At 37.8% G+C, this 23,057-nt stretch overlaps 1 protein-coding gene across 1 annotated transcript in view; it reads right to left on the bottom strand.

Moving 5' to 3' along the window:
- GBE1 (1,4-alpha-glucan branching enzyme 1) overlaps positions 1-23,057 on the bottom strand; it is a 286,744-nt gene that overhangs the window by 5,267 nt on the left and 258,420 nt on the right. Inside the window, exon 15 of the mRNA XM_027582988.2 lies at positions 3,890-4,007. Coding sequence (XP_027438789.1) covers positions 3,890-4,007 — 118 coding nt within the window. The remainder of the gene's footprint in view (positions 1-3,889; positions 4,008-23,057) is intronic.

Raw genomic sequence — 23,057 nt, 5'->3', positions numbered from 1 at the left:
AATTTAGAAATATTAAAAAAGAATAAGCTTTAAGAATAGTTTGATTTTTTTTCTTATCTGAAAAACCTAAACATGTTTATGATTTGGGATAGAGAAAAAGATATTTCCCAATCGCTAAATTGTATTTCTAATACAACTAAGGGACAATAAAGACAATAATACATCTATGCCGAATTCCCTATTTAACCCAAAAGTCTGCTTTTGAATTCCCAAATTTAGAATAAGAATAAACAGATCTACCCCCCTCCCCCCGCTTTTAAAGATTATTTATTTATTTATCTGACAGAGAGAGAGAGATACAGAGAGAAAGGGAACACAAGCAGGGGGAGTGGGAGAGGGAGAAGAAGGCTTCCCGCGGAGCAGGGAGCCGGATGTGCGGCTAAAGAGATCTACTTCTTAATGATAAGGAGCCTAACTGGCAAAGTAATAAAGGCTAAAATTATTGCCTTATCCATATTTCACCCTTGAGACTACTTGAGTTACTGTAAAGGAAACTAATTCTCGTTTTAGGTTCAATAATCTGTTCTTCCATTTGTGCCAGGGAATTTGAATTTATGAACCAGAGAAGGGAAAGGACGCCTGCCTGCTTCCAGTGTGCCCACCCGACACGTAAGTAACATATAAGTTCATAGAAGTTCCTCTATCAGAAACCAAAATATAGAGAAGTGAGTGTGCTAAAATGGAATTTCCAATAACTGCCAGTAAAGCAGAATGGAGAAATTCTGACCCGTCGCTTCTTGGCATTCGTGGGCTACTCTGACCTTAGCAAATGTGTTTCAACGGTAGCACACACGCGGTTCTCGTCCGGCTTCCCAGTTTCAACCGGTGGAGTACATGGTAAGGAAGACGCGGGAATGGTACCTGCTGATGCTGCAGCTTGTATGGCTATTTTAATATTCCTTCATATTTTAAGATGCCTTCAAGCTCTGTTTGTTACTATCTTTGAAAACAGATTTGACACTTATTCAGCAGATCCTTTGGATTACTGAGCTTGCAAATTAAGCTTTAGTAAATACCGTGTACTTGTTACGACGGGCAGACATTTCACGGAGAAGGAAAGATGCCTTCTTTTCTCATGTGGGAAGCAAAAGTGATCTCTCGCTGGTGGCGGAATGAGATCTAGAGTGCCTACAGTCATGTTCAAGAAACCTGATTGGATCCCAGCACATATGACCTCCTTTAATAAAGAATCCCATTATAATGAGGCATTCTTTGAATAGGTTTGTTTTTTTAGCGTGATTTCCTCCCCCCTCTGGCTCTTCAAAGGATAACTCTGGCAAGAAGGAACATGTTTTATTGGATTTTCTGGTCTATTTGGGCTCCCTCATTCCTATATTAAAACCAGTGATTATTTCACCTGGAGCCTAAAGACATTCAAATGAGTGTTTCCTGAAGCACCTGAAGTTATTGAAACAAGATGCTGCTGCTGGGAAGACAGAGCTTAATCATTACCTTTCTGACCAAGCTGGATCAGAATTCTAATACAGGCAGTGGTGTTAAGCTATGTTCTATTTCTCACGTGCTTGCAGCACTGTATTCCTCTACCTGTTATCAACGCTTATGCGCTACTCTCCACTCCACCTGCTAATTTAGAACTGTGCATTCCTTATTTGCAAGATAAATTCAGTGAGTACTTGCAAAATAATCTCCTGACTGTTGCTGCCGCTGTGAGTTGGCTTGTTCTAATTAGGATAGAATATTTTTACTCTTACAAAAATTGAAAGGATGGCAAGATATTTTCTGCCCATCCCCAAAGATTTTGAGCCCTTGCCTAAGATTATAATTTCTCCCAAATTGGGAGGAGGTCTTCTTAACCATGTGTCCTCAAAGCACCTAGTATCTGGATGTGCTTAAAATACCTAAAAAAGAACTGAACAGCCGTAACAATAATACCTTTAAAGTACATGGGAAATAGCGTTTTGCAGTTTCCAAAAAACTTATGTTAATGAGTTTATGCCTCAAGAATCTCTTGCTGTTGGGAGGATACTATACTAATCCTCATTACACAGATGAGGGAAAATGCAGTGCAGAAAGGGTGAGAACTCAAGTTCTCAGAACTAGTCAATGGCAGACAGGGGGCTCCATCCCAAGTTTGCTGCCACGACATTCTGTGGTCTTTTCAGTGTTCTACCATGCCTCTCTACCTAACAGAACCCTCACTGGACACATGAAGCTTTAGGAAGTTTGCTACACACACATTTAGCCTGACTCTTCCGAATTCCTTTCAGTCTGGTTTGACTGGTTCAACCCCAGCTTTCTCGCAGCAAGCTGCTGCTTCTCTATGGGTCCTCTTTGCAAGCTGAATGCTCTTCCTTAGTCCCTCAGGGGTCTCTAACTCTTCTGGTTATTGCAGAACTTTAAGAGAGTTTTTTAAAAGATTATTTATTTATTTATTATTAATTATTTATTTATTTATTTAGCGAGAGAGCGCACACAATCACGGGGAGGAACAGAGAGAGAGAGGGAGAAAGAGAATCTTAAGGAGACTCCATGCTGAGCCTGGAGCTGGACACAGGGCTCAATCTCAGGACCCTGAGACCATGACCTGAGCCAAAATCAAGAGTCAGACGCCTAACTGACTGAGCCACCCAGGTGTCCCCCAAGATAATTTCTAAAATTCATTTCAGAGGGGTGCCTGGGTGGCTCAGTTGGAAGAGTGCCTGACTCTTGATTTCAGCTCAGGTCATGATCTCAGGGTTGTGAGACTGAGCCCTGCTTCGGGCTCCCCGCTCAGCGTGGAGTTAGGTTCAGATTCTCTCTCCCCACGCCCCCGCCCCTCCCCCCACTTGTGTGCTCTCTCTCAATTAATAAAATCTTAAAAAAATAAAATTCATTTAGAAACAATTTTTATCAATCTTTACATGGCAAAGCTGAATGTTCTGACAAACTACAACAATTATTCTTTGTTGAAAAAGTCTGATAGCACCGTGAAGCCCTCCCTTTTAAGAATGCATATGTATCTATACCTGTATCTAAAGCTACATAAGCATCACCATCATTACCACCTATATGCACGCACATACTGTTAGAGTAACACTCACTTCTCCTGTGGCCATTACCCTTTCCTCAGACCCTTAACCCACAACTCAATCTTGCTCATTTCTGCTCTTTTCATTTATTTTATGCCACTGTCTTTGGCAAGCTGATTCTGTATCTAACATGGTGATTTACAAAGTGATGTACTTGCACCACTTTAAGAGGTGGGAATATAGTAGAAAAATGAGGGAACCAGGGGTCTCTTACAGATTCTCCCTTTTAACCTCCAAATCTGGAGAGTTTCTAAATCCTACATTTTTAAAAGAAGCCTTACAGTTTAAAGCAGTTTTTTTCACATGTGTTAACAACACAAAGTAAAAATTAGTTACATGGTTTAATGTTTTCCTCAGTGATATGAGGAAATCAGAAAATTTTGTAAGAATGAATTCAGTCTTTAATTGGCTGCAAGAAAGAAAAAAGATAGATTTTTATAGACCTTCTTAAGGTGTTTTACATTAAACTTCATTAGACAGTCAATAATGTAGAAATCTGCTGGATGTAAAATATACAGAAAGCAAGAACAGAAGGGAAGTAAGTTGCATAAAAAATAGCAAAAAATGCCTTCCCCTTATTTTTTGAGAAATAGTTTTTATTCCTATTAATATCCAAACTTCCCCAATTGTCCACCAAATACCCCTATCAGTTTTCCAAAAGCAAATTCAGTCTAGCACCACACACACCGCTCTGAATGTTTTAGCTCACTTATTCTCTATCAACCCCTCCCTGTTTTGTTTTGTTTTGTTTTTACATGCCACTTACTTGTTGAAGAGTTGTTTCTTTGGACAAAAACATCACTTTAAAAATAAAGGGTTAAATGAAAATGCAATGAAAAGATCTTAAAGACCTTACTTACCAAAAGAGAATAGGGACGCTCATTATGTTTAAAATCTTCAGAAAAAAAATCGGTATTGTGGTCCAATCTCTGATGTCCTCCATATTCTGCTGCATCTGTATCTAGCACAATTTTGAATGTACAGCTTTTAAGGAATCATAATGGTTCAGGAGAGAAATGAGACATTATAAAATATGTTCTGAGATAGCAATTTGAAAGTGAGTATTCTGAACATTGTTAAATCATGTTTAGTGTTATATACCCATTTCTTTTCTAATATTTCAGAGATCCTCATGTTTGAAAGGGGTGTTAGAGACTCTGGTTCACACACCCATGGGATCCTTGCTATCCTATCACAGCTTATCACATGATCATCCAAGCTGGGACTGACTGTCCTCATGAACAGAGAATCTACTTTTCTCTTATTACAACCCATCCCATTCATTAGAAAGTCACCTCTACAGTGAATGGAAATTTGACTTCTTGGGACTTTTCAACCCGGAAAAGCCATAAAGAATAAATTCAAAATTCAGTAACCTTTCAAATATTTAATAATAGTTATGCTACCTCCATGTGTCCTCTACATCTATTACTTAATACATACTAAATGTAATCCCAGGACCTTTAAGAATTTCTCATTTGATATGGCTTTTTACTCCTTCCCCATCTCCAACTTCATTCCAGTTAATCAAAGTGAGGAACACAAGTGAACCAAGTGTCCATGTGTGGTCTGAAGAGTGCAGAACAAAGCAGGTCTCCTCCTGCTATTAACACACAAGATCATGAAAACATACTATCCATCCATGTTACACAGAGAGTCACGCTGCATTCACGTGGTCTGATACCATTTAACATCTGTTTTTTCAGGTGAGTTATTAAGTATGTTTTATTACTGTATTTACAACAAAATAAAAGCTATGGCTATTGTGTTCAAATTTATTATGCTCTAGGGACGCCTGGGTGGCTCAGTCGGTTAAGCGGCTGCCTTCGGCTCAGGTCATGGTCCCAGGGTCCTGGGATCGAGTCCCACATCGGGCTCCTTGCTCAGCGGGGAGCCTGCTTCTCCCTCTGCCTCTGCCTCTCCCCCTGCTTGTGCTCTGTCTCTGACAAATAAATAAAATCTTAAAAAAAAAATTATTATGCTCTAAATGTCTAGACATGATACTTAATACAAAATTCTTTAAGTAAATGTACATGAGTACATATAGAAATCTTAACTTTCTTCTAGCCCAAGGAGGGATACAAAGAGATTTAAATGCTTTGTGTTTTCTTTCTCTGGTATATAAATCTTTGATTCAGAAGTGTTTGTATATTTTCATTAAAAAGTATCACATTAAAAGTACACATGGTGACAAACAATGACCATCATTTTCATGCCTAGGGAATCTCTGTCTAGGTAAGAGATTCAGACAAACTCGCTAAAGGAACTTTTGCTGGGAGGGGTGACTCCATTTCAGTCAATCTAGGTCAGCCTGCTCTGACTCAAATTCAAACTGATAATCAGAATGTTAGTGTTTAACAAGAGAGAGAAAGACTGATTGAGATTCAAAAGATGACTACTGGGCACAGGCAAATTCTAAAGTCACTCAATATAGCTGAAAATGACTTGAGCATTCGAAATCATTTAATGGCAAAACACAGATAGTGAAAATAAATAACTGGAGACACTGTAAATAAATGAAGCCTTGTGGAATGAAAGGAACTATTAAAGTTTAGCTTTTGTTCTTCATCCTAGTTCATTAAATACTTGTACAAATCTTCAAAAAGCAAAAATCTTTAAAAAAAAAATGGGGCACCTGGGTGGCTCAGATGGTTAAGCATCTGCCTTCGGCTCAGGTCATGATTCCAAGGTCCTGGGATCAAGCCCCATGTAGGGCTCCCTACTCAGCAGGAAGTCTGCTTCTCCCTCTCCCTCTGCCTCTCCCCCTCCCCCTGCTTGTGCTCTCTTGCTCTCTGTCAAATAAATAAATAAATAAATAAAATCTTAAAAAAAAATCTTCAAAAAGCAAAAAGAACAAAACTGAGAAAAATAAGTACAATTTAGAGACTGATGTCCTGGAATACTTTAAAAACTTTTGAGATAGAGTATCAATTATTAAATTAGTAGTGATCTTAACTATAAGATTAACTTAATATAATCTTAACTATACCAACTTAATAATTGGTAGTAGTGTCTGAAGAAAGCAAGTATCTCTTTAAAAGCAGGGGTTCCCAACCTGTGGGTTGATATTCACTGGTGGCTATTATTAAAAGGATCTCACCGAATGAGTAATTATGTTATTATAACGGACTGGGAATCTATATTTGCATCAGGCATTGTCTGAAGCCTAAATTATGTTATTATACACATTTAGATACTGTATTTTAAATAATGTGCAGCTTTTTTTGATTAATAAAATGCAGATTCATTTAAAAAGTCACAAGATTTAGAGTAAGGTTTTGCTTATATATTTTTTCAATCAAGGATACTGAAAGAACAATTGTTATAAAAGTCCATTTCTTTTTGACATTGAAAAGGGATCATCATATTTAAATGCTTGGAATCTACTCACTTAATATATATAATTTGTAGCCAGAAAGCAAAAGCTTACAAAAGTCATAATGAAAGTTTTAAAACATCAGTTTGGAACTGTTTCTCTAATTTATAATTTAAAGAAAAAATTCTGCTGTGGCCACTTTTGGAATTACCCAGCCCTGTGTCTTTATTACTCAGGGAATACAATAACTTCCTTTAGAAAAGCAACACTCGAGCTCCAGAAATTACAATAATTTAAAACACTAGAATAAAAGTAATAATTGTGGAAGGGGGGCGGAGCAAGATGGCAGAGGACTAGGAGACCTGGATTTCGTCTGGTCCCAGGAATTCAGCTGGATAGGGATCAAACCATTCTGAACACCTACGAACTCAACAGGAGATTGAAGAAAAGAGTAGCACAACTCTCTGAACAGAAAAGCGACTGCTTTTTGGAAGGGCTGTACGGAAAGCTTGCAGGGAACAAAAGCTCCCGAGAGCAAACCCAAGCTGATTACTTAGTGCGGACCCAGCAAGGGCGGGGCAATTCCGCCTCCAGCAAAGACATTTGGGAATCATGGAAACAGGCCCCTCCCCCAGAATATCAGCAAGAACAGCCAGCCAAGACCAAGTTTACCGATCAAGGAGAACGGGAGAACTCCAGCGCTAGGGGAATACTGAACAGAGAATTCATGGCTTTTTTCCCCATGATTCTTTCATCTTTCAAAGTTAATTTTTTTAACTGTCTTTTCTTTTTTTTTTTTGAATTTTTCTTTTCCCTTTTTCAACCATCTTATCAATCTTTTTTAAAATATTTTTTATTTTTCATTTTTAGAGTCATATTCTATCCCTTCATAGTAGTTACCTTTATTTTTGGTATACATATATATAAGTTGTTCTCTCTTTAAAATTTTGAGATACAGTTTCTTCCAACAGATCAAAATATACCCTAAATCTCTAGTGTATGACTTTCTTCTAGTCTCCTGCCTGATCACATTCGCTCCCCCTTTTTTTTTTAAATCCTCTTCTTTCATTTTTCAACAAACTTCTTATCAATTCCTTTTATAAAATCTTTTATAATTTTCATCTTTACAGTCATATTCCATCCCTTCATCATATTAACCCTTTTTTTGTACATGTATAAGTTTTTCTTTCCTTAAAATTTTGGGAGGCACTTTCTTCTAACAGACCAAAATACACCCAAAATCTAATGTGTGGCACTGATCTGTGCACCAGACTGATATTTGATATTTGATCATATTCTGTTTTTTTTTGTTTTGTTTTTCTTTGTTTTTATCGTTATCTTTTTCTCTTGTTTTCTTTCTTTTCCCCTGGTTTCAGGTCTTTTCTGATTTGTTTAGTGTATATTTTCTGGGGACGTTGTTACCCTGTTAGCATTTTTTAAGATTTTATTTATTTATTTGAGACAGAGAGAAGGAGAGAGAGAGAGAGAGAGAGAGAGAGAGAGAGAGAGCACATGAGAGGGGGGAGGGTCAGAGGGAGAAGGAGACTCCCTGCCAAGCAGGGAGCCCGGATGTGGGACTTGATCCAGGGACTCCAGGATCATGACCTGAGCTGAAGGCAGTCGCTTAACCAACTGAGCCACCCAGGCACCCTACCCTGTTAGCATTTTGTTCTCTCATTCATCTATTCTCCTCTGGACAAAATGACAAGACGAAAAAAAATCACCTCAACAAAAAGAACAAGAAGCAGTACTGACTGCCAGGGACCTAATCAATACGGACATTAGTACGATGTCAGAACTAGAGTTCAGAATGACTCTAATGACAGTTGATTTTAAAGATACTATCTGGGCTTGAAAAAGCATGGAAGTGATTAGAGAAACCCTTCCTGGAGAAATAAAAGAACTAAAATCTAACCAAGTCAAAATCAAAAAGGCTATTAATGAGGTGCAATAAAAAATGGAGGCTCTAACTGCTAGGAATAATGAGGCAGAAGAGAGAATCAGTGATATAGAAGACCAAATGATGGAAAATAAAGAAGCTGAGAAAAGGAGAGATAAACAACTACTGGATCATGAGGGCAGAATTCAAGAGATAAGCAATACCATAAGACGAAACATTAGAATAATTGGAATCCCAGAAGAAGAAGAAGAAAGAGAGGGGCAGAAGGTATATTGGAGCAAATTATAGCAGAGAACTTCCCTAATTTGGGGAAGAAAACAGGCATAAAAATCCAGGAGGCACAGAGAACCCCCCTCAAAATCAATAAAAATAGGTCAACACCCCGACATTTAATAGTAAAACTTACGAGTCTCAGAGACAAAGAAAAATCCTGAAAGCAGCTTGGGACAAGAGGTCTGTAACCTACAATGGTAGAAACATTAGATTGGTAACAGACCTATCCACAGAGACCTGGCAGGCCAAAAAGGACTGGCATGATATATTCAGAGCACTACATGAGAAAAATATGCAGCCAAGAATACTATATCCAGCTAGGCTGTCACTGAAAATAGAAGGAGAGATAAAAAGCTTCCAGTACAAACAAAACTAAAGAAATTTGCAAACACAAAACCAGCCCTACAAGAAATATTGAAACAGGTCCTCCAAGCAAAGAGAGCCTAAAAGCAACATAGACTAGAAAGGAACACAGACAATATACAGTAACAGTCACCTTACAGGCAATACAATGGCGCTAAATTCATATCGTTCAACACTTACCCTGAATGTAAATGAGCTAAATGCCCCAATCAAAAGACAGAGGCTATCAGACTGGATAAAAAAAACAAGACCCATCGATATGCTGTCTGCAAGAGACTCATTTTAGACCCAAAGACACCCCCAGATTGAAAGTGAGGAGGTGGAAAACCATTTACCATGCTAATGGACACCAAAAGAAAGCTGAGGTAGCAATCCTTATATCAGACAAATTAGATTTTAAACCAAAGACTGTAATAAGAGATGAGGAAGGACACTATATCATACTTAAAGGGCCTATCCAACAAGAAGATCTAACAATTGTAAATATCTATGCCCCTAACATGGGAGCCGCCAATTATATAAGCCAATTAATAACAAAAGCAAAGAAACACACTGACAACAATACAACAATAGTGGGGGACTTTAACACCCCCCTCACTGAAATGGACAGATCATTAAGCAAAAGATCAACAAGGAAATAAAGACTTTAAATGACACACTGGACCAAATGGACTTCACAGATATATTCAGAACATTCCATCCCAAAGCAACGGAATACACATTCTTCTCTAGTGCCCATGGAACATTCTCCAGAATAGATCATATCCTAGGTCACAAATCGGGTCTCAACTGGTACCAAAAGATTGGAATCAGTCCCTGCATATTTTCAGACCACAATGCTTTGAAACTAGAACTCAATCACAAAAGGAAAGTCGGAAAGAACTCAAATACGTGGAGGCTAAAGAGCATCTTACTAAAGAATGAATGGGTCAACCAGGAAATTAAAGAAGAATTAAAAAAATTCATGGAAACCAATGAAAATGAAAACACAACTGTTCAAAATCTTTGGGATCCAGCAAAGGCAGCCCTAAGAGGAAAGTATATGCAATACAAGCCTTTCTCAAGAAACAAGAAAGGTCTCAAATACACAACCCAACCCTGCACCTAAAAGAGCTGGAGAAAGAACAGCAAATAGAGCCTAAACCCAGCAGGAAAAGAGAAATCATAAAGATCGAGCAGAAATCAATGAAATAGAAACCAAAAGAACAGTAGAACAGATCAACAAAACTAGGAGCTGGTTCTCTGAAAGAATTAACAAGACTGATAAACCTCTGGCCAGACTTATCAAAAAGAAAAGAGAAATGACCCAAATAAATAAAATTATGAACAAAAGGAGATGACAACCAACACCAAAGAAATACAAACAATTATAAGAACATATTATGAGCAAGTATATGCCAGCAAATTAGATAATCTGGAAGAAATGGATGCATTCCTAGAGATGTATCAACTACCAAAACTGAACCAGGAAGAAATAGAAAACCTGAACAGACCTATAACCACTAAGGAAATTGAAGCAGTCATCAAATATCTCCCAACAAACAAAAGCCCAGGGCCAGATGGCTTCCCAAGGGAATTCTACCACACATTGAAAGAATTAATACCTATCCTTCTGAAACTGTTCCAAAAAATAGAAATGGAAGGAAAACTTCCGAACTCGTTTTATGAGGCCACCATTACCTTGATCCCAAAACCAAAGACCCCATCAAAAAGGAGAATTACAGACCAATATTCTTGATGAACATGGATGCAAATTCTCACCTAACTACTAGCCACTAGGATCCAACAGTACATTAAAAGGATTATTCACCACGACCACGTGGGATTTATTCCTGGGCTGCAAGATTGATCCGCAAATCAATCAATGTGATACAATACACTAATAAAAGAAAGAACAAGGACCATATGATCCTCTCAATAGATGCAGAAAAAGCATTTGACAAAGTACAGCATCCTTTCTTGATGAAAACTCTTCAGAATATAGGGATAGAGGGTACATACCTCAATATCATAAAAGCCATCTATGAAAAACCCACAGCAAATATCATTCTCAATGGGGAAAAACTGAGAGCGTTTCCCCTAAGGTCAGGAACACGGCAGGGATGTCCACTATCACCAGTGCTATTCAACATAGTATTAGAAGTCCTAGCCACAGCAATCACACAAGAAAAAGAAATAAAAGGCATCCAAATCGGCAAAAAAGAAGTCAAACTCTCACCATTTGCAGATGATATGATACTTTATGTGAAAAACCCAAAAGACTCCACCCCAAAACTGCTAGAACTCACACAGAAATTCAGTAAAGTGGCAGGATAGAAAATCAATGCACAGAAATCAGTGTCATTCCTACACACCAACAACAAGACAGAAGAAAGAGAAATTAAGGGGTCGATCCCATTTACAACTGCACCCAAAACCATAAGATACCGAGGAATAAACCTAACCAAAGAGGCAAAGAATCTGTACTCAGAAAACTAGAAAATACTCATGAAAGAAATTGAGGAAGACACAAAGAAATGGAAAAACGTCCCATGCTCATGGATTGGAAGAACAAATATTGTGAAGATGTCAATGCTACCTAGAGCAATCTACACATTCAATGCAATCCCTATCAAAATACCATCCACTTTTTTCAAAGAAATGGAACAAATAATCGTAAAATTTGTATGGAACCAGAAAAGACCCTGAATAGCCAGAGGAATGTTGAAAAAGAAAAGCAAAGCTGGTGGCATCACAATTCTGGACTTCCAGCTCTATTACAAAGCTGTCATCATCAAGACAGCATGGTACTGGCACAAAAGCAGACACATCGATCAACAGAACAGAATCGAGAGCCCAGAAATGGACCCTCAACTCTATGGTCAACTAATCTTTGACAAAGCAGGAAAGAATGTCCAGTGGAAAAAAGACAGTCTCTTCAACAAATGGTGTTGGGAAAATTGGACAGCCACATGCAGAAGAATGAAACTGGACCATTTCCTTACACCACACACAAAAATAGACTCCAAATGGTTGAAAGACCTAAACGTGAGACGGGAGTCCATCAAAATCCTAAAGGAGAACACAGGCAGCAACCTCTTCGACCTCAGCCGCAGCAACTTCTTCCCAGAAACATCGCCAAAGGCAAGGGAAGCAAGGGCAAAAATGAACCATTGGGACCGCATCAAGATAAAAAGCTTTTGCATAGCAAAAGAAACAGTCCACAAAACCAAAAGACAACTGACAGAATGGGAGAAGATATTTGCAAATGACATATCAGATAAAGGGCTAGTATCCAAAATCTATAAAGAACTTCTTAAACTCAACACCCAAAGAACAAATGATCCAATCAAGAAATGGGCAGAAGACATGAACAGACATTTTTCCAAAGAAGACATCCAAATGGCCAACAGACACATGAAAAAGTGCTCAACATCGCTTGGCATCAGGGAAATCCAAATCAAAACCTCAGTGAGATATCACCTCACACCAGTCAGAATGGCTAAAATTAACAAGCCAGGAAACGACAGATGTTGGCGGGGATGCGGAGAAAGGGGAACCCTCCTACACTGTTGGTGGGAATGCAAGCTGGTGCAGCCACTCTGGAAAACAGTATGGAGGTTCCTCAAAAAGTTGCAAACAGAGCTACCATATGATCCAGCAATTGCACTACTGGGTATTTACCCCAAAGATACAAATGTAGGGATCACAAGGGGTACATGCACCCTGATGTTTACAGCAGCAATGTCCACAATAGCCAAACTATGGAAAGAGCCAAGATGTCCATTGACAAATGAATGGATAAAGAAGATATGGTATATATATATATACAATGGATTATGCAGCCATCAAAAGGAATGAAATCTTGCCATTTGCAATGAGGGGAATGGAACTGGAGGGTGTTATGCTGAGCGAAATAAGTCAATCAGGGAAAGACATGTATCATGTGACCTCACTGATATGAGGAATTCTTAATCTCAGGAAACAAACTGAGGGTTGCTGGAGTGGTGGGGGGTGGGAGGGATGGGGTGGCTGGGTGATACACATTGGGGAGGGTATGTGGTATGGTGAGTGCTGTGAATTGTGCAAGACTGTTGAATCAGAGATCTGTACCTCTGAAACAAATAATACATTACATGTTAAAAAAAAAAAAAGAAGAAGAAGAGAGCAGGAGGGGAAGAATGAAGGGGGGAAATTGGAGGGGGAGATGAACCATGAGAGATGATGGACTCTGAGGAACAGACTGAGAGTTCTAGAGGGAGAGGTGTGGGAGCATGTGTTGGCCTGGTGATGGGTGTTTAGGAGGGCACGTTCTGCATGGAGTACTGGGTGTTGTACGCAAATAATGAATCGTGGAACATTGCATCAAAAACTAATGATGTAATGTATGATGATTAACAACATAATAAGAGTAAAACAAATGTGTATTAAAAAATAAATAAAAAATAAAAGTAATAATTGTGGAAGAGCCTTATAATTGTGAATTACTACCACCTATTATTTGAGTATTAGAAACCCATCTTTTAGGGACACTGCTTAGAACAAACAATTTTAAGGCAGTTATTTGAGCACCTGGATTGACTGACTGATTGATTTCTTATCTCTCACTCAGGCATTCCCTTATTCCTTCTTTCTCATGTGCATACGCACACACAACAGGGCACCCAAACAGCACCAAAATCCCTGCAAACCCCCATCTTTCACTAAAGGACTTCTCTGAAAATAGAACTCTGAGAGAATTTACACTTATTTTACATTATTTTTTAAATATGGTTTCTAATTCTGTAGCAGATAGAATAAAGTTAGCAGGATACCTCAAAAGGCCCTGCTTCATTTATAGCTACCTCCTGATACTTAACAGAATGTCTTTTCATGAAAGGTTCTCACTACATCTTTGAAACATTCAGGACAATTCTGATTCACCAAGAAAGGTCAAATTCCGTATCTTATATTTTTGTATTAGAGGAAAGTAGAATAAGTTATCTTTACTCCCCCACTCACCAAGTACACAAAATGTATGAGGCACTGTGTAAGATAAAAAAAAAAAAAGGCTAAGATATGGTCTTAGTTTACATACTACTTACAGCTGTAAGGAAAGGTAACACATGCACCTGAATGTCTATAAATAAAGCAGAAAGCAATATGCAATGAGAGGGAGAGCCCAGGAGGAAAGGTAGGACTGACTGTCTATAGAGCGTTTTGAAGGCTGGGCTAGACTGTTAAGATTTATTTTGGTAATGAAGTATGAGAATGTTGAGGATTGGTGAGAAAGAGTATGACAATCAAGAAAATTAACCTGGAGGTTGGGGGTAGGATAAGATGGACAAAGAAAAGATCAGGTCAGAGAGAACAGTCAGGAGTCTTACAGGGTCCACGGATAGCAGTATGGCTAACCTCAGAGAGTGTGAATGGAGAGGCATAGATACATCAATGAGAATTTGGATGGAAAAGTAAGGACACCAATGCACCACATGGGGAGACAGAAGCAGGAGAGAATGTGTGCACCCAGAGACACACAATCAGTTCAGTGGCAGAGTTGGGATGTCCACACCAGTCGAATGTAATCTAATTACCCTACTCTCTACACCTGGGCACCTAGTTTATATGGAGAATCAGGCAAAGTCTTTTCATAAACAGTTTCTTGTATAATTCTAAAGTTGCGATTCTTAGAATAAAGAGGCCAGAATGAATATGACATGAGAGGAATAAAAAGTTAAAAAGCAGATAGAATGATATTCATCTAAATGATTAATCTTGTTACACTTAAAAGACTGATGTTCAAAGACTGAATTCTTAACATTCCTTATGGAGTGTGAATATCTGACATTTATTATATTTGTTCTCGATCCATTCTTGTTCATTAGGTTCATTTGGTCATTTTATTGGTAATACAAAATATTGGACCAAAAAATACACCTTGCTCAATTTGGGAAAATACAGTAGGAAAAAAAATGATAGAATGATGGAATTATTTTATAAGGATTTTTTTCTACAAAAGAGATCAAATAGGTCCTTATCCATTTGAATGTCATTTAAAAATATTATGATTTCTTCTTATTTTAAATTCAAGAGCTTCCTAAGTATTTGATATATCTATCAACAGGTTGAAATAGATAAGAAGTTTTAAGCATTATTGTATAATCTATGTCCTTAAATTTGAACCAAGCAAGAGCCATGTTCTGAAGACCTATACTAATAAGATTAAAGAAGAGTGAAGGCATGAAGACTCTTAAATTCAATGGCTCTTCAAATACTTCAAAAGCTGCTGTGTTTGCTCAGCTACTTGATAAAGTGTCTGTTCAAAGTATAAGGATTTTGATGTAAGAAGTACTATCATTTATATCATTCTGCACTAAACTCACTTCACTCCCGCTGATGAAGCTAAGGAAATTTATTGTAAGGTACAACCCCTGAGGTTTCAAATTGAGTGACAATGAAAGGGGTTCTCCAGTCACTAGGTGAACATAAAGATGGCAAAGATGGTAAGTTACCATCCATCTTTACATCTAAGGCATCATCAATTTTAAGATGAATTATTTTATATAATCCCAATAAAGAGAAAAAAAATATCACTACCATGCCATTCACTGTAGGACACATCCCAAATGAAGACAAGCTTAAATGTGAAAAAAATGTACATCTTAGAATATACGCATTTATTATATTATTTTCAGATCTGAGTCTTTAATCAGCCCACCCATATTATTATGGTTGCAATAACTACTGGGAGCTCAATGGCCCCAGGAGAAAGAATCTCTATCAAAGGCAAGAAATATTCCATATAAAATTTTAAGGAACTGTGAACAAACATCTGGTAGAGTAAGAACAGGTGCTGGAAAGCAAAGACAATTTTGTATTTTTAACAATCTGAAAACAACTACCAGCACAGGACTAGCCACAGGGTTCCAACATAATCCTTCTCTTTTTATGTGTCATGAGTTGAATTTTATTTATTACCAGCTGCAATCCACAAAATCTTCAGTTATAACTGTATACCATCTTAAATAGATGTTCCTTTATTTCATAAATATAGCTAAATTATGCCTAGGCAATACACTGGGCCATACATTACACCTTTTAGTTGCTCTCTCTGGTCTTTTTCCAAATGCAAAAGTAGCAAAGACTTGTGATGTGTTGCTCTATATTGTATAAATCTGTATGTGTCTTAATGTGAGGTTAGGTGTGTCTGTGTGTCTGATTTAGGCATTCCCACATTTACTTCTGTGATCTAAAATATATACTAACTTAAAAATTCATCATAGAAAAGGAATCCTGATATTTTAATTATTTTTTCAAAACTATTTTATGGCAATGTGGCATTTATGACTAAGCTACTTTCAATGGAAAATATCCATTTAAATTTTTTCTCTTCTTAATGTTAGTTTTAAAATATCCCTAGATATTATATTTCTAAAACAAAATTAAAACAGAGAGTAATGTGAAAGTAAATAAAGGAATGTATTATTGAATATAACCAAAGTGTATTTTAAGATATAATAAATGCCAAACACCACAACTTCTCTCTAAGGGAACAATCTTTTTTTTACTCTTACTGGTTCATATTAATATTTTGGTGTTTTTGTAAAAAGCTACATACACATTCAAGTTTGTGAGCACTGTCTTAATTAAAAGTTTAAATGACAACCAAATGTTTTAATTAAGTACAAAATAGAAGTATATTTCTAGTATAATCTAAGATGTCCTCATGTCATCAGCAATAAGTTTCTGCAATTAACTACAATTCCTTTAAGTTTACCTCCTTGGCTGTAAATTTTTAGAAACTGTATAATGCAGAATAGCAATAAAACAAACTCAAAGGATGAGGGGGCTCAAGTATTATCTACCATGTTAATTAATGTATTGCTATGCTTTTGGAAATAAATTTCCATGCAAATTATTAGTTTATGCTTAGGTATGCTTAATGACATATACCAGTAAATAGCTAACTGAATGATAATACCAAGTATTAAGTACCACGTATTTCTCTATGCAAACAGGAATATTATTCTAAATACTTTACAGAATACTTTGCCTAACCCAACTAGGAACTTTTCTTTATCCTAGAAGGTTATATAACTTGAAATAAAAAATATCATTGTTTCTCAATAACTCAAGAAAGAATAATAATGAAAAAATATGCCCACAGTTAAAGTATAATAATGAAAAAATATGCCCACACTTCTAGCCTAAGCATCCTCTAAAATTGTTGTTTTTTGTCTGTGTCATTAAGGATTGCCCAAAGAACTTGTAAATTCAATTATTTGATGAAGCAATAGCAATTATTTAGAACTGAAAAAGAAAAAAATAAGATTTTTATTCACCTTTAACCACATACTTTGTCATCTAAATGAGTTTTGACCATGCAGATTCAACATTTTTTACAAAAACATTGTGCTTTGGAACTCAAAATAATTTTGACTTCAGCTATAAAGAAATACCTTTTCCCAAACTTACTCTAATACAGCCTTCATTGGAATACAATGAAACATATATAAATGTTAACTCTATAAAACAAGGATATATATATATATATGTATATATATCAAAAATACATAAAAAATAATTTCACCCCAAAAGACTCCGCCCCAAAACTGCTAGAACTCATACAGAAATTCAGTAAAGTGGCAGGATAGAAAATCAATACACAGAAATCAGTGGCATTCCTATACACCACCACCAAGACAGAAGAAAGAGAAATTAAGGAGTCGATCCCATTTACAATTGCACCCAAAACCATAAGATACCTAGGAATAAATCTAACCAAAAAGGCAAAGAATCTGTACTCAGAAAACTATAAAATACTCATGAAAGAAATGGAGGAAGACACAAAGAAATGGAAAAACGTTCCATGCTCATGGACTGGAAGAACAAATACTGTGAAGATGTCAGTGCTACCTAGAGCAATCTACACATCCAATGCAATCCCTATCAAAATACCATCCACTTTTTTCAAAGAAATGGAACACCTGGGTGGCTCAGTCGGTTAAGCGTCTGCCTTCAGCTCAGGTCATGGTCCCGGGGTCCTGGGATTGAGCCCTGCATCGGGCTCCCTGCTCGGCGGGAGGCCTGCTTCTCCCTCTCCCTCTCCCCCTGCTTGTGTTCCTGTTCTCGCCGTGTGTGTGTGTCTCTCTCTGTCAATTAAATAAATAAAAAATTAAAAAAAAAAAGGAATGGAACAAATAATCCGAAAATTTGTATGGAACCAGAAAAGACCCTGAATAGCCAGAGGAATGTTGAAAAAGAAAAGCAAAGCTGGTGGCATCACAATTCTGGACTTCCAGCTCTATTACAAAGCTGTCATCATCAAGACAGCATGGTACTGGCACAAAAGCAGACACATCGATCAACAGAACAGAATCGAGAGCCCAGAAATGGACCCTCAACTCTATGGTCAACTAATCTTTGACAAAGCAGGAAAGAATGTCCAGTGGAAAAAAGACAGTCTCTTCAACAAATGGTGTTGGGAAAATTGGACAGCCACATGCAGAAGAATGAAACTGGACCATTTCCTTACACCACACACAAAAATAGACTCCAAATGGTTGAAAGACCTAAACGTGAGACGGGAGTCCATCAAAATCCTAAAGGAGAACACAGGCAGCAACCTCTTCGACCTCAGCCGCAGCAACTTCTTCCCAGAAACATCGCCAAAGGCAAGGGAAGCAAGGGCAAAAATGAACCATTGGGACCACATCAAGATAAAAAGCTTTTGCATAGCAAAAGAAACAGTCCACAAAACCAAAAGACAACTGACAGAATGGGAGAAGATATTTGTAAATGACATATCAGATAAAGGGCTAGTATCCAAAATCTATAAAGAACTTCTTAAACTCAACACCCAAAGAACAAATGATCCAATCAAGAAATGGGCAGAAGACATGAACAGACATTTTTCCAAAGAAGACATCCAAATGGCCAACAGACACATGAAAAAGTGCTCAACATCGCTTGGCATCAGGGAAATCCAAATCAAAACCTCAGTGAGATATCACCTCACACCAGTCAGAATGGCTAAAATTAACAAGTCAGGGAACGACAGATGTTGGCGGGGATGCGGAGAAAGGGGAACCCTCCTACACTGTTGGTGGGAATGCAAGCTGGTGCAGCCACTCTGGAAAACAGTATGGAGGTTCCTCAAAAAGTTGCAAACAGGGCTACCATATGATCCAGCAATTGCACTACTGGGTATTTACCCCAAAGATTCAAATGTAGGGATCTGAAGGGGTACGTGCACCCTGATGTTTATAGCAGCAATGTCCACAATAGCCAAACTGTGGAAAGAGCCAAGATGTCCATCGACAAATGAATGGATAAAGAAGATGTGGAATATATACACAATGGAATATTATGCAGCCATCAAAAGGAATGAAATCTTGCCATTTGTAATGACGTGGATGGAACTGGAGGGTATTATGCTGAGCGAAATAAGTCAATCAGAGAAAGACATGTATCATATGACCTCACTGATATGAGGAATTCTTAATCTCAGGAAACAAACTGAGGGTTGCTGGAGTGGTGGGGGGTGGGAGGGATGGGGTGGCTGGGTGATAGACATTGGGGAGGGTATGTGCTATGGTGAGCGCTGTGAACTGTGTAAGACTGTTGGATCACAGACTTGTTCCCCTGAAACAAATAATACATTATATGTTTAAAAAAAAAAAAAAAGCAGGAAGGGAAGAATGAAGGGGGGGGAAATTGGAGGAGGAGACGAACCATGAGAGACTATGGACTCTGAGAAACAAACTGAGGGTTCTAGAGGGGAGGGGGTTGGGGATGGGTTAGCCGGGTGATGGGTATTAAAGAGGGCACGTTCTGCGTGGAGCACTGGGTGTTATACGCAAACAATGAATCATGGAACACTACATCAAAAACTAATGATGTAATGTATGGTGATTAACATAACAAAATAATATTAAAAAAATAATTTTGCAAGGCCAGGATATACATCTAGGGATAATAAGTTCTACCACTCTCCCACCCTCTGCCATTGAAAGATTGAAAAGTTTGTGAACATTAAAATACTTAAACATATCAAAACTGATTATCTTAGTGTTGGTAGTAAATATTTTTTTATTTGAAGTCATAACTTATATGTATAGTTAATGTATATCCCTCTTTCTTTTGTAAGTTTCAGGCCAAACAGAAAATCATGATACTCTAGGGCCTCACTCAGTGCTTCAGATTGAGGATGGGCTGAGCTAGCTTCCCAAGAAAAATTATAAAGAATAGCCTGCAGGCATGTGCGTGCACCCCATCACTCCCAGTTATTCCCGAGTATTTCTGGGCACCCAGCCCATAACTATCATAACTGTACCCAGATTAATGATTGTGAGGGAAAAGATTCAAAGTAAACATTTCCCCGTAGGCACTAAAAAAATGGGGGCGAGAGCTTTAAACGCACAAGTGACTGCTAATAAATATATTTTCCAGGGGCATAATAAATCTAATATAGTAGTTTGCAATCATCTTTAAAACAATCATACTGGTTTAACCTTACTGGGTAGACAGAGGAAATAATACAAGCAAAGAGTAAAGTGGCTAAGTTATTTCTGCAAAGTACATGTTTGTACCATTCAAAACGAAATCAAGAAACGTTTTGGTCACGATGGTTAGACATGAAAATGACTTATATAATCCAAATGAGCAAAATTTCTGGCAGGTTTTGAACCAGATTTTATGTAGATTTAATTATTTTATAGTTATTTCACAAATGTGAGTTTTATTTAGACCATCCAATTATTACTAAAATTCCAAAGTGATGAGACTATTATGGTCATGAGAGAGTTAATCGAGTACAGTGATAGGATTCTATGTATTCTTTAGGTAAATTGTCTGAGGCAGCCAGCAGACACAATGTCACCAGGGATGAATTTCCTACATTCAAAATTAAGGTGAGAAAAGGAAATATATACAGTTATATGCTTCTAATATAAATCTACATGGAGGCTCATCTCCCTAAATCTGTCCAAGACTGTATCTATTGTGTGTGGCTAAAACAAATTAGAACTCCCATGCTGTAAGTCTATGCTGGTAATATGGAACCAGCACACAGGTCATAACTTCCACTGCTCAAGAAAGAACATGAGCAACAGCTTATCAAGAAAGCTGATGAAAGCAGAACTCTTTTATTTTTCACCTCTTTGTAAAGTGTTCTTTCCCCTGTTTTATGGGCTATTAGTCGCCAAACCCTTTTATCCTCTAATATCCTTCAGGATCCACACTCTCCCAGTCAGCACTTGAAGCTGAAATATACTTAGGATTTATATCCTGGTTTAATAAAAAATTTGAGTATCATCTTTTTCCTTAAAAAAGTTACTTTATCCTTAAAAAGTCTGTGTTTCCTTACTTGTATGTGAGAGAGAGAGAGACAGCACGAGAGTGGGGGGCGGAGGGCAGAGGGAGAGGGACAGAAAGAATTTTAAGCAGGCGCTATGCCCAGCGGGGAGCCCAGTGCTCCATCTCATGACCCCGAGCTCATGACCTGAGCCGAAATCAAGAGTCGGATGCTTAACTGACTGAGCCACCCAAGCGCCCCTAAAATGTTTATTTTTAAAATGAGTATATTTGTTCAAAAAATATCCCATTTAAACTGATCTGTGTTTATAAGTGTGTTAGAAATGAGGACAGTATAACACTGCAGAGAAATGACATTTAGTCAGAGGCACCATTAACTCTTACAAAGAAGCGCAAAGGAAACATAAAATTATAAATAATTAGTGAGACATGCTTTACCTACTTTAATAGCATTTCAACAGGGCAACAAAAAAGTGAATTATCTGGTGCTCACATGAAAAACAATGCTGAAATTAGGGGAAGAGATTTAAATCACATTTATTCCCTTACTAGGAATATGATCTTGTGAAAGTTATAAATCTTTCTAGTGCTCACATTTAGGTTGAGGATAAGAATACTTGCCTGATCCGTATCACTAAAATGATGTGATGGTAAGAAGAGTCAATGTAAATAAAAGCATTCACACACTGTAAAGTGTTATGCAGATTTGATTTTTGGTACTAATTTGGAAACCATGGCCTAAAACATATCTTCTAAACCAACCGATTTTATTTAATTTCAATGGGCTGAACCAGGTCATGCTAGAGTTCTGCTATCTCTCAAAAATTCATGATTCCATGTGCTGGGTATTTCCTAATGGTCACTAAATATCACAAAATTACAGTTGGTGAATAGGGCACACATCAACGTAGGAGGGGTGATCAGGGACCATCTACGCAGGGTTGAAGCCAGGAGCATATGTGAGTTCTTCAAGGGAAGAGTGCAAGGAAGGAAACAATAAATGACTGGATTTGAACCTGAGGGAAAAAGATGGGACAAAGTGGGTACAGAGGAAAGGGAACTCACGATAGTGCTGCAAGGGGGTAAGGAAGAAAGGTGAGCCAATAATGCAAAAGTATAGAAAGGAATTAGCCAGGAGCAGAAGACTTAATTCCAAGACTGTGACAGAACAGAAATCACCTTATGGTGGTGAACTGGGGAACAGGAAAATGAACAAAGTATGACAGGAGCATGTAGGTAATAGAGAGCATTAGTACATACTCCTCCCAACCTTTCCTTTCCTTCCTTTTATTACCAAATTTCTAAGGCATTTTTATTTTATTTAATTTTATTTATTTTTGAGGATTTTATTTATTTATTTGACAGAGAGAGACACAGCGAGAGAGGGAACACAAGCAGGGGGAGTGGGAGAGGGAGAAGCAGGCTTCCCGCCGAGCAGGGAGCCTGATGCGGGGCTCGATCCCAGGACCCTAGGATCATGACCTCAGTTGAAGGCAGACGCTAACGACTGAGCCACCCAGGCGCCCCTCTAAGGCGTTTTTAGAGCCAGTAATGATGAGCAGAGCAGGTAAACTGCCTGAGCTTACAGCCTGAGCAGGACACTGTTGCTAAGCCTTTCATATGCATTAACTCATTTAATTCTGACAATAATTCTACAAGTAGGTATTTTAAAGATGAGGAAACTAAGAAATAGTGAAGTTACTTTTATAACACTAGTAAGTGGGAGAGACAGAACTTGAATGCTTAGACAGTCTTCTTCCATCTGAAGAGCCCATGCTTTTAGCCACTAACCTATTAATAAGAACAAATATCTCTACATTTACACATATAAGAACTGGAAATACTTAGAACTAGTGAGCCTCTGGGACAAAAAAATGTTAGAGTAAGACAACAAACTGAAGAA

The sequence above is a fragment of the Zalophus californianus genome, chromosome 1 (assembly GCF_009762305.2).
Source record: "Zalophus californianus isolate mZalCal1 chromosome 1, mZalCal1.pri.v2, whole genome shotgun sequence".
NCBI lineage: Eukaryota > Metazoa > Chordata > Mammalia > Carnivora > Otariidae > Zalophus > Zalophus californianus.
The sequence above is the reverse complement of the archived record's forward strand: the minus strand, read 5'-3'. Positions and strand labels throughout refer to the sequence as shown.